Source organism: Mus caroli, unplaced genomic scaffold (genome assembly GCF_978045245.1).
Source record: "Mus caroli unplaced genomic scaffold, Mus_caroli_1 scaffold_19, whole genome shotgun sequence".
NCBI lineage: Eukaryota > Metazoa > Chordata > Mammalia > Rodentia > Muridae > Mus > Mus caroli.
Window position 1 is genome coordinate 19,680,046 of NW_028227274.1, and position 13,282 is coordinate 19,693,327.

Here is a 13,282-nt window from a genome sequence, read left to right on the forward strand (position 1 = left end):
TCTTTCCAAGAACATGTCAAAATACGTTTACTGTAGCCCTTCCATTGCTCTGTTACTGAATACCCTAATCCTTTAAGCTCTATGAACTTCCCACTTAGTACATCCAAACTCATATTGCTAAATGATACTTATTAAAATGTGGAAATTTCTGTATCAGATCTTCACTTTTGGGACCAGTACTTTCTGTGGAAGACAGTCAGTCACACTTGGCTAGCCTGGGATCCCCAGTGTGAGGTCATTATCTGTAACACTGTGTGACTTTCTTAGCCTTTCTGGGCTCTACTTTTCTTTCTTCCTTACACCAAGATAATGCTTTTCCCTTCTTACAATAATCAAACTGTAAGAGCTGATATCCCATATGTAAAATTTCTAGAAAAATAATTAACAGTAATTAACATTTTTGCTAAATATGTTCATTTGGCTTCCAAATTACTTTCTGTATTAAAACAAAACTTAATTAACACTGATTTAAACAAAACTTTCCAATGCATTACATGTTCATTTGTAGGTGAAATGTGCTAAAGTCTTTCAAAAGCAAATATTATATAAAGACTCTATACATTTTGCAGTAGCTATTTCTTTTATTGGGGGTATGTTTTGGTTATTGATAACTGAACAGTCTCTATTCTGTAGTTTTCTTAAAACGTCTATGCAGAACCTCCTCCCCCAAGTTGCCTTCACTTGGAAAATAGTCTTGACTTATCTTGTACCCAGTGCCCTTAAAAAGCTTTGTTTTGAGCTTTGACAATATGTTCTCAAGTTATTTTCTTCCATGAAACTTCCTCTGCCTCCTGCCTTTGACATATGCCTCCATTCTGTGACTTGTCTTGCTACTTTCTCCTCACTTTGCTTCTGCAAATCTCACTCCTTCCTCTGGATAGCAGGGTCTTCTCTGTATCCCTGGCCAGAGCCTCCTAGCTAGGAGAGGGCTGTAGGAGGAACTCCCAAACAAATGCGTCACAGAGCAGTGGACTCTGTGCTTCTGGATCACTCACTTCAGAAAGACATCAGTTCTCAGCAGCAGTGTTTGGAAATAAAACTTTCCATGTGCGACAAGCCAAAGGAAAGCACACATCTGACAAAGTGGACAGAACACATTGCTATCTGCAGAGCAGACAAATTGTTTGACAAAACAGTTATCTTGAGTTGATAGCAAGAATAAGAGATCTTAGCCCATAGAAAAAGAAATTCAGCCTGGGCCTCCATGAATTCTCTAGGGACCAGTTATTGAGTCCAAGAGTCATTTTTAGTCTATGGACCTGGGTTTGTTTAAGACAATGTTATTCACTAAGATTGTTCCAATTTAGGATCTGCATATGCAGATAGACATAGTGTTTATTGACCCCCAACTTGTATGGCACTTACATGGCTGTTTGTATGTGGTCCACTTGCCCTAGGGCACAGACCCAGTTGTCAGTGGGAATGGAAGCTGGGATGTATACAGTAGTCAAGTGGAACTGCGGCACAGTTACTAACTGATCCCTTCTCTTGGAATCCAGATATGCTTCCTCACACTGTGCTATTTTGCTGTATTTTAAGTATCCATTTTCAACTGGAGAAAAGCTCCAAGTGAGTTAATTACAGTGGGTGTAAAAAAAGGAATTCAAATTAGTAATATCATTATCTCTCTCTGCTTCTAGTGTGTACGAAGCAGGTAACGGATGAAGTAACTTCCACTCGAGATTGCAGCCTTACGAACACGGCAGTGCAAAGCAAGCTGGTATCTTCCTTCCAGCAGCACACCAAAAAGGCCCTGAAGCAGGTAAGAGGCCTCCTTCTGCACTTACCCTTTCAGTTCTGCCTACAGAAGGTTAAGGGTTTGGTGGGGACCAAGTAACATAACTAGGAACCTAAACTCAGAAAATAACAGGGGTACGGTTTCTGTAATATTTGATAGAATAATTTTACTCTATATTGAAATTAGGCAAGAATTAAACTGAGAACTCTGTTGCAAAACAGAATAAGAAATGGGTTTAGACTTATGCAAGAACATGCATGCGTGTGTGTGTGTGTGTGTGTGTGTGTGTGTGTGTGTGCTTGTGTTCCTTATAGTAAATCAAGTTAAGGTCACAATTGTGGTAAATAATTTGAACATTATATCTTGGTTTATGCTGTGTATGTTCATCCTGTTTGTCTGGGTCTTACCACATTATCTATCAGTGGATATTGTTTGATGCTGAATGGAATCTCCTTTTTATATCATAAAAGGTACTTGACCTTGGTAGCCTTGACCTATTCGGACTTGTGTTTGGATGGTGGTGGAGGTAATTGTTTTAATATTGGGTTTGGGCACTGACACAGCCTGATTTAAATAATTGTCATTCTGAGAATCTGGGCAAACCACGTTTGTCTCTGAATCTCTTAAATCTCATTGACACTGGCTTAGTGAGAATACTTTTCAAGTAGGATTGACCTCGGGAATAGTCAAGGTAACCTATAGGAAGCTGTGATGGAGAATGGCTGCCTCACAATCCTCACTAAGTGAGTGTGAGCTGCCTGCCATCACCACATCAGCAAGTGCTGGACTATGCAGAGAAGGAAAGGTACCATGGTTACATGGGGCTGTGAATAATGGTTATACTGTGTAAGCGGCACCCTGCACTCCTGTATGACCCATCCATGGTCAATGCATTCTAGCAGTTACATCAAGTCAGGAACAAAGTTCCCCTTCCTGTAATGTGTTTATAACTAAGAAAAGAGAAACCATCTTTTCCAACTGTCCCCATCAGCCAAGGCCCCCCTGGATGATCTTGTGACTTCTTCCTCCCTTTCATCCTCTCTTCACCATGCTCACTCTGGTTGATTTGTTTTGTTTTGAGATAGAATCTCACAATTTACACTAGGCTAGCCTAGCAACCCTCCTCCTCCTGCTGGCTTAACATATGGGATCATCATAACCACTCAAGCTCACATGCACTCGGAGATTTCACATGCTTCTACTCACCTTCTCTGTCTCAAACCAGGAAATACTAGAAGGAAGTTGAACATCTTAATATTGAGCTATGTTACTTATCTGTTCTGTATTAATTATTGAAGTTATGGTGCTTCCATCCATATTTAAGGTATTAACAGTGCTTTTTCCTGTGTAGATTCAATCTCCTTTGGATACTTACCATTCATATCATGATTTTTGTGAAGCATTTTTAGATGCTGTAGAGCACAATTGTGATTTGCATTGATATCCCTTTTTAATTTAGGAAATAAAAGATGGAGTGGGTAGGTAAGCCCAAGCAAATGCTCATTCAAGCAGCAAATAGGAAATAGAATGTAGGCAATAAAATACTAAACAGCACAGAACAAAGGGTACAAAATTAGACACTTGTAGCTGTGGCATTTAAGAAGCATAAATGGGATCATAAATGAAATGCATGCTTCCAAAGTGTGTGGTCTGGAGGATGTGCAAACGGTGAGGCCTGCTGGGCATGAATGGGAAGAGACTGATTCCGATGGCTCTGGTGCTTAGTGACAGTTTTTTCTCACTTTCTTTACACCTCTGAACCCTATACAATTATTAATGCTATACAAACTTGACTCAGCAGGGAGTTGCTGGGCACTTTTCTCTCTCGCTCTCTTTCTCTCTCTTTCTTTCTTTCTTTCTTTCTTTCTTTCTTTCTTTCTTTCTTTCTTTCTTTCTTTTTTTCTTTCTTTCTTTCCCTTCCTCCCTCCCTTGCTCCCTCCCTCCTTTATTTCCTTTTCTTCTTTCTTTTCTCTTCTTCTTTCTCTTTCTCTCTCTCTCTCTCTCTCTCTCTCTCTCTCTCTCTCTCTCTCTCTCTCTCTCCCTCTCCCTCTCTCCCTTTCCTTTCCTTTCTTTTCTTTTCCTTTCCTTTCCTTTCCTTTCCTTTCCTCTCCTTTCCTTTCCTTTCCTTTCCTTTCCTTTCTTTCTGTTTTTGTACTGGATCATGCATCCATGAGAAACATAACTTCATTGCATGTAGCTTAAAGCTTGTTTATAGAAGTGTGTCATGTGAGCGTCTCAATTACAGGACAGAGTTGTTTATTCCTTTCTTTTAACTTCTGTCTTGTAACCAAGTAGCAAACTAGTAACCAAGTAGATGCAACTCAATAGAGATCAGATATGCTAATGTTCCTTTAATAACTAATTCATATTGTATATAATATTCAGGAGAATGCACCCTCTACAGAATTTTACCTGGATCCCTGGTTATTGATTGCTGGATGCATTAAGATAGCAGTTAGAAACTTGCCTGAACCAAATGCATTTATGTTATAACTCTAGCAATGTGCACCTTCATTGTTTTTTGCACATTGATGAGTATGATTAGATATAACTTTTATCAATGATTGCCATGCAAACATGTACATATATGCCTATACATGATTTCATGTGTGAATATATGTTCCTTGTGTTTGTATATACACATAAATCATAATCATAGCCCCTAAGCCAGCCAAATCACTTGAATGATGGTTGCATACGCTGATGTTTACATTATGACATATCCTTTAAACTATGAAAACACTCAATGTCCATTTTTGTTTTTCTTTATTGCTGCTGTTTGTGAAAGGGTCTCATACAGTCTGAGCTGAGTTTGAGCTTAGCTGGTAGCTAAGGATGACCTTGACCTCCTCATTCTCCTGCGTCTGTGTCTCACATGTGTCACCATCCCCAGCTATATTGCCTGTTTTTCAAGTAAACCAAGGAATAAAGAATCAGCATAACTTGTACAAGACCATCAAGCCAATGACTCTCAGAGAGGACATTTGAATCTAAAATTGCAGTTTTAGATTCTATCTTCATCATTAATACCTCTTTTTAGCATGGAGTATATCATGCTGCTTTGTAACTGTGGAAAATTTCAAAAACAATTTTATTGGTTATTTTATTTATTTACATTTCAAATGTTATACTCATTCCTAGTTTCCCCTCCCAAAATTCCCTATCCCACCTCCTTCTCCAAGCTTCTATGAGGGTCCTCCCCTACCCACCCATCCACTTCCACCTCACCACCCTAGCATTCACCTATCCTCTGGCATCAAACCTTCATAGGACCAAGGGCCTCCCCTCCCATTGATGCCAGATAAGGCCGTCCTCTGCTACATATGCAGCTGGAGCCACAGATACCTCAATATGTACTCTTTGGTTGGTTGTTCAGCCCCTGGGAGCTTTGGGAGGGTGTGTGTCTGGTTGGTTGATATTGTTGCTCTTCCTGTGGGGTTGCAAACTCCTTCAGCTCCTTCAGTCCTTCCCTTTACTCTTCCATTGGGGTCCCCATGCTCAGTCGATGTTTGGCTGCAAGCATCTACATCTTTATTGGTAAGAATGTTGGCAAGCACTTCTTAGCATCTGCAATAGTGACTGGTTTTGGTGGCTGCATATGGGATGAATCCCCATGTGGGGCAGTCTCTGGATGGTCTGCCCTTCAGTCTCTGCTCTACTCTTTGTCCCTGTATTTCTTTTAGACAGAAGCTATTCTGGGTTAAAATTTTGAGAATGGTGGGTGGCCCCATCCCTCAACTGGGAGCTGTGCCTTACCTCTGAATATGTTCTCTACAGGTTCTCTCTTCCTTTGTGGAGTATTTCAGCTAATGTCATCCCTGTTAGGTCCTGGGAGCATCTTGCTTTCCTGGCATCTGGGACTTTCTGTTGGCTACCCCCAGTTCCCCATCCCCCATTGCTACACACCTCCGATCAATTTCCTGACCCTCTGTACATTTCCCCCATCTCCTCCACACCTGATCCTACCCCCATTTATTCCTCTCCCCTTCCTCTCTTCTTCCCAAGTACATCCCACCCTCTACCTCCCATGATTATTTTGTTCCCCCTTCTAACTAGGACTGAAGCATCCACACTTCTTTTTGGTCTTCCTTCTTCTTAAGCTTCATTGGTCTGTAATTTGAATCATGGGCATTCTGAGCTTTTTTCCTAATATCCACTTATCAGTGAGTACCTATCATGTGTGTTCTTTTGTCCCTGTGTTACCTCAGTCAGGATTATATTTTCTAGTTTCATCCATTTGCCTGTGAATTTCATGAAGTCATGGAAATTTACAGACTTGAGCCTTCTATTACATCAGGAAGGCAACAAAGTATGCTCCCTAGGATACCATTCCCAAAACAGATTGCTTTTGTTACCTGCTTGTATTGGTGGCTCATGCTCAGTTGCATTCACCACTACAAACTTATTACAACTACATTCTCATCCTTGCCCGCTATGGTAAAGCATCTCTGAAACTGCAGTTAGTTTTCCCAGCTTTATTAGAAACCCAGGTGCCAGGGGACTTTATCCATCATCACACATATGTACTAAAAACAGTCCGAATCCTCAGAGGACCCCGGCTTTATTATGTCATTTGCATTATGGTTTAGGTCTTCCTTATAGGCTTTTCAAGAGGATAATGGGATAAAATGCCCTAAAATAGAGTCTGTTCTACCATGATTTGGGAGAGACGATTACCTTATCTCCATGAATATCTATCCACTTCATAAATATTCATGTAAACTTAAAACAATCCCATAACACTACCCAATGTGCTGCTAGTGCCTCCTTGGGTCAGCATGTTCCAATAGCTCTCTGGGTATATGAATATACTTTTAATTTGCTTTTTTAATAAACCTCTTCTGAGAGAGAGAGAGAGAGAGAGAGAGAGAGAGAGAGAGTTCTGATTCAATATAACTATGATAGAAAGTATGTAGAAAGAAGCAAGTGAAAACAAATTCCTAAGAACACAGACACCTTTGCATCACAAATATATAAAAACAATAATTAAAACAAAGTTCTCATAAACAAAGTCAGATATAACATCCCAGGTCTAAGCTCAGACTCTTTGGTACAGGATAGTACTATAGCAAGCATACTTTCTGACCTAAAAACTGCTGATCACAACTGTAGGCTGAACTATAGAGAAGCTGTATTGCCATAGCTATTGGGTAGAACCTTTTCATTTTTCCAAAATATCTGAATTCTTTTTACCTTTAAATCATCACAGGATTAGTTAATGAGATGGACTTAATTTTATGGATAGCATTTTATGTCCTTGAAATTTCATTGTTGTTCTGCATAAGCATTCTCAGAATTGTCTAGTGATTCTTACCTTGTGCCCTGTCTCTTTTCTACTGTGGTATAGTTGGTAAGATCCTAAGACCATGTGGAATGATTATATTTTTGAACTTTTGAAGAAGCTAAGCAAGGATTTTGGAATCTTAACCTGCAGAAGAAAGTGATAGGCAAAAGAAGCGTGTGTTGTGTTCTTGAAGTGGTGTGGTACTGACCATAGCTGCATGATGCTTCTGCTGCTTTGACTTCTCTCAGTCTCCTTAGCATGGTTGTAGATCCTTCACCCTTGGGCCATAGCAGAACAGATGCAGTCTTGATACTTTCTTGTGTTGTGGTGGTGGTAGTAGTTTCCTATCACTGACTTTGACATTTAGTGTTCCAGTCACAGTGCTTGCTGTTGGTCCCTGATGCAGAAAGCTGTCCCCCATGTGTGCTTACATTTCTATTTATTTTAATGTTAGCATTCATTGTCTGTGATATTTTCATATTTTCAATAAAGGGATTACTGTATTCTGCACATTCTTAAGTTACATTGTTGCTGTTGTGTCTCAATTAAAATACAGTGAACATTTATTGTTTAATGTGCCAAGTCAACACAAAAGCTCCTGGTTTTCAGCTTCATTTCATTTGCTCCCATTAGAGTAGAGAGGAGGAGGATCCCTCCCCACTTTTAGAGAGAGAATTGTCTGGAAAGCTTTCTATCTAAAATGAAATATTTATACATAAGTTTTTCCTTTCTTTTTAATAAGAAAACATCACAGTATTTCTCTGTAGAGAAAGCTTGTTCAGTCAGCAATTTCCATTCCCTTTCATAGAAAGACACAGCTATCTTGAAACTGGTATGATATTATTTTTACTTTGTACAGAGACATTTTTATTTAATTTTGTATTTATGTATATTAATATTGTGCCTACATGTATGTATGTGCACCAGTTGTATGTCTCGTGCCCCTGGAGTCCCATATTAGAGTTACAAATGTTTATGTGCCACCATGTAGATCCTGGGAATTGAACCAGCACCTCTGGAAAATGTAACAAATGGTCTTAACCATTGCTGTATCTCTCCAGCCTGTTATGTCACATCTTGACCCAAAAGCATGAAGCAAAGAGAGTAACTAGACACATTACAAGGCATCTAGTGATACACTTCCTCCAGCCAGGCTGCAGCACCCAAGGCTCCCCAACAGTGCCACCAGATGTTGGCCAAGTGTTCAAATGCCTAAGAATAAAATCAGTTCTCATTCAAGCCACTGCACCTCCTATCATTGACACTGTGAGCCAGATGTAGAACTTTGTACATAGCACCAGCTAGAAGGCACATTTAGTGCTAGGCTGTTCTAGACTTGCCGTCTCCTTATTTGTTGAGGTTCTAGCTTTGCTTCCTTCTGGATTTAAAAATGAGAGGATGTAGAGTTGTTCAATAAAATAATCTGCTTGCATTCCAGAGGAGCATCTAGCCTGACAATGAGAGGTACATCATTGGTACTATACTCCTAAAATGGATGTAGACTAAAGATGTAAGACCAAGAAGCAAACACTGAGGTCTGAATCTTGAATATAGATGAATAATTAGGGTCACCCCTGAGCTAATGGAGAACAAAACAATGTCCCCAAGATGTCCCAATGGAAAAGCATTTTCCATCATTTAGAGAACATATATATGTGTGCATACACACACACACACACACACACACACACACACACACACACACATACACACACACACACACACACACACTTATAGGCACCAAAACCAGTTTCCTGATCCCTTTCCCATGATCAATCACATAGATGTATTTTTCAAGTTAAGGGAGATTCATATTTCAATAAATTAAATGAAAAAATAAATTCTATCTTTAGGCTACATCTTCTTTTATTTTTCCTTTTTCCCCCCAAAATTCCAAGAAGCTTGCTCTTTGAGCAAACACTCCTGATTTGAATGAGAACCACCAAGACCTCAGAGGACTGAGTGATCCTGATGAATTTATGGAGACTCTTAGTGCATATCACATGCTGCTGACCTCAAAGCCTCAACTTGGATGGAGTCTGTTCCTTTTTTTTTTTTTTGAAAGATTTATTTATTTATTATATGTAAGTACACTGTAGCTGTCTTCAGACACTCCAGAAGAGGGCGCCAGATCTCGTTGTGGATGGTTGTGAGCCACCATGTGGTTGCTGGGATTTGAACTCTGGACCTTCGGAAGAGCAGTCGGGTACTCTTACCCACTGAGCCATCTCACCAGCCCCTGTTCCTTTTTTAACACACTATTTAAAACACAAAAGCAAGACTTAAAAATTAATTTGAGTCACACATTGTTAACAGGCGGATTACAAGTCTGAGATCAACCTGGGAAATGTAGTCACACCTTGTATCAAAATATAATCTACAAAGGGGTGGAATGTGGCACAGTATTAATTTGTATAGACTGTGTAGAGGGCCCTGGGTTTAATCCCAAGCACTTACAGAGATAAGCAAACAGGAAATAGATTTGCTGAGGCAGCTTTGGGACCTTCAGTGGAGTATGTTGGTACTTATTCACTTCAATCTCTTCCTCTCTTCTTCTCTTGCATTTCTATATCGCCAATGTTCTTCAGAGAACTGGGAAGAGTTGACACACAGCCAGTTTGAGTTTCTGGCTCTAACATAACTGCAGACACTTACATCCTGATTCTTTACCAAAAGTCAATCTGTGTTTCCCTGCAGGGTATAAATTGTGCCACCAGAGTCCCAAGTGCCGAGTCGATATGAGGCATGGCCAAGTGCTCTTACAGACATCTGAAATATCTAATGATTCAAGATGGAATCAAATTGTTTGATCTTCTTTTGTTAATGTTGTGTTCTGGGTGGAAGGTACCCAGTGTCCACCATCAAATAAACTCTTGCTCCTGGAGAGTAAGTTGGATTCTTCAGGACAGCCACTGATGGGGTCTAAAGAGATGTGTTGTATTTTGTGACATCAGCTCTCCAGTTTATAATCTGATGCTAAAGGAAACAGATGTGATCTCCTCTTTGTTATCTGCCCATCCTAGTGTTGCTTGGAAGTAAATACAATTGTGTGTGTGTGGGGGGGTGTGTGTGGGTGTGTGTTATACAGGGCATGTGCCTGTGTGCATGCATATGAAGGCCAAGGGGAAATGGTTTCCCTAGTGTTCTCTGCTTTCATCCTTTACAAATACATCTCTACCATACAACACTGGGTTATTGGCACGTGTGTGGTCATGACTGGCTTTTTATCGGTGTTAAGGATTCAAACTCAGGTCTTTACACTTGCATAGCAAGTACTCCTACTTACTGAGTCATCCCTCCAGCCCAATAGTTGTTTTGCAAGAGCAGAGCAAACGACCACTTATGCTTCAATTCTACTTAAAACAATTTTGTTTCTTGTGTGGTGGGTATCTAATTTGTGTTGCCTGCAGTACATAGTAGTGCATTTCCTCATTTTTTAAAGTGTTGGGTTGAGAGGTATTGCTCAAACTTACATATTTTTGAAATATTATTTGAATAGACTATTTTAGTATTTTCTTAATTCTTACCTGACAGTACTTCACAGTAGTTAAGGTTTTTATTCTTGTATTTTATAATTTCTACCCAATTGTTAAATCTTTAGTTGTAGCATCCTTTCAGCTCTAGAAACTGGGGGTAAAAGTTTATCATCGCCATCACCATCACCATCACCATCACCATCACCATCACCATCACCATCATCATCAACCACAGATATTAAAAAGAAGCAGGACATCATTGACTTTCTAATTGAAGGTCTAGGCCATTAGTTAGTTGTTTCTTTTGAAGTTAATCAACACTTTCCATAAGCTCGTACTTTCACATGCACCACACACACACACACACAGAGGGGGGGGGAAGGAGAGAGAGAGAGAGAGAGAGAGAGAGAGAGAGAGAGGGAGGGAGAGAGAGAGAGAGGATATCTTAAAAGGTTAATATTTTGCCAGGAGGAATTGAAATTGGTGGTACACGGACTTGTAGAGATTCATTGCTATATTTACTGGCTGCCTTTATTCTTTTATGGAGATTTACACAGTGGGTGAAGAAGGCTTTAGTTATAATTAGAAGCGCTGCTTTGCCTGATTCACTTGTATTGTTAAGTTAATGTCAATAGAGTGCTTTGAGTTCTTATATAAAAGATGAGAAAGATTTATGCAAGTATGTTAGACAATTTATGTCTAATTATATATACACGGCTTGAAGAAAGAGAAAATTCTTAAATACTTTATAGCACATGTGGCCTCATTAAATATAATATTGACAGCAGGCTAACAGTGAGAAGCATGACAGACTATTAATCTTTCTATCTCAGGTTCCTCAGCAGTGCTGGGGACGTCACAAAAACTCTATACATATAAGAATCCTAGCATGTTATCTGTAGTAAATGTATCATTTATAATAAATTCCTCAACTACTCCTTCTGTCATGTAGCTTTAAATTTCATCTGAATTTGCCAGCTCTCCCCTAAACGAGGGTTAGATTTTCATTCCTCTAATTAGATGACTTCTAAATCTTATGGTCAACAAGCCAAACATACAGCTCATAGCCTGTGTAAATAGAATCACACTGTTTCTGACAGCCAAGTAATATGCAGTCAATGCATTATTTTGGAGATTGTAACAACTGTTGCTCAAAGCACATTAATCATATGACTGAGACATTGTAAAATGAGTAGAAAATGCACAGAATCCAGGAATAAAAAGGTTTGAGACAGTCCATGACCAGCCTTTTAACCTTTTGAGGAATGTCAGCATTCTCGCGGCTTCAGGTTTTAATGGTTCTTCCTGTTTCGTGTGCTTAAAACCCTTTTTATTATGGGTAATTTTCTGCATAAAGTGATCCACTAGATAAAACTGTATTTCAAACTTTTAAATACCTTTTATTATATCATCGTCGCCATGGCAGATTCATTTATGAAACACAAAGCATTCCCATTTGAAGAGATTTATTCTTCTATCTATTTTTTTCTTGGATTTGCCCAAACCCCGTCCTGTTCGTGTTCTGAAGGTTAATGCCAAAGTCAAGCAGACAGAAGCCAAGGGCTGCAAGCTTTCCAAGATTAGGACTGATTCCCTTCACAGAAATAAATGATTCCTGCCATGTTCGGTGATTTTGTGCAGCGCTCCCCACGGCTGAGTGAATGCATCAATACAGTAGTTCTTACATGCCTTACATACTGATGACACCCGGTGTTAACTGATTGACTGAGCAGCGCACTGGAGACGAAGCACCTGCGAGAGAATTGCAGACATATATATTTTTATCCTGGTTTCGAAACATTTATTTTACATTTATTTTACTTGGGAGCCCTAGTATCAAGTTCCAACGGCTTTCAAGCCACTCTGCTAAGGTAGAATAAACCACTCTGTGGTGTTTTGTTATCAGAATTAGACCGAAAATGGTCTCAGGCTTAAACCCCTTTGCCAAAGCTCAATTTTATGCTTTTGAGGGAAAATGGACAAAGGTGATTACCAAGAATCCTAACAGATCAGGGGCTCTGTGGAATTGAAGATAGTCATAAGCAAGTGGATCATGTAATTCAATCACCAGAAAACATTGTGGATACGTTTTTATGTTATATTTTATTATCGTGTTTTATAGGCTTTGAGGCAGCAGCAGAAAAGAAGAAATGGAGTCTCAATGATGGTGAACAAGACTGTCCCTCGTGTTGTTTTGACACCATTAAAGGTGTCTGATGAGCAGTCGGATTCGCCTTCAGGTAAAGAGCTATAATATTGTATGCTTGGCCACTGTCTCCCCCAGAGATGACTTCCTCACGAACTGAGAAGGCTTCATGGTTTGCTTTTTTTATTCTTTTTAATCTCTTGAAATTGAAAAGATACTCTCATGTGAGGTTCTGTTTTGTACATATGTACATATATTTATAATGTATATATGTATTCTATATGTGTACCCGCCTTTGTTTCTTTCATTGATTTAAAAACCAGTATTTCCCGGTTACTGTGTTTAAGAAACCAGCCTATTCATCCTGAAATGACTTAATTTGCTAATGTCAGTATGTGTGAGGAAGTGAATGCTGATGCTGGTGCTGGTGCTGGTGCTGGTGCTGGTGCTGGTGCTGGTGCTGATGCTGATGGGTTTGTTTTCCTTGCTTTAGCTTTTCCTTGAACGTTGAACTTGAGTTCTGGACCACATGCTGGTGCTTAACACCATCGAAAGCAGTTTTTCTCTGTGTGTGAGTTTGCTTTTCAGCACTTGCTGCAAAGCCCAGAATCCTTTATGAGTGTTTGTGTTCCTGCAAT

At 39.6% G+C, this 13,282-nt stretch overlaps 1 protein-coding gene across 1 annotated transcript in view; it reads left to right on the forward strand.

Annotated features, from left to right (window-relative positions):
- Asxl3 (ASXL transcriptional regulator 3) overlaps positions 1-13,282 on the forward strand; it is a 111,971-nt gene that overhangs the window by 26,756 nt on the left and 71,933 nt on the right. The window contains exons 4-5 of the mRNA XM_085833575.1: positions 1,641-1,762; positions 12,621-12,738. Of these exons, the coding sequence (XP_085689701.1) occupies positions 1,641-1,762; positions 12,621-12,738 (240 nt within the window). The remainder of the gene's footprint in view (positions 1-1,640; positions 1,763-12,620; positions 12,739-13,282) is intronic.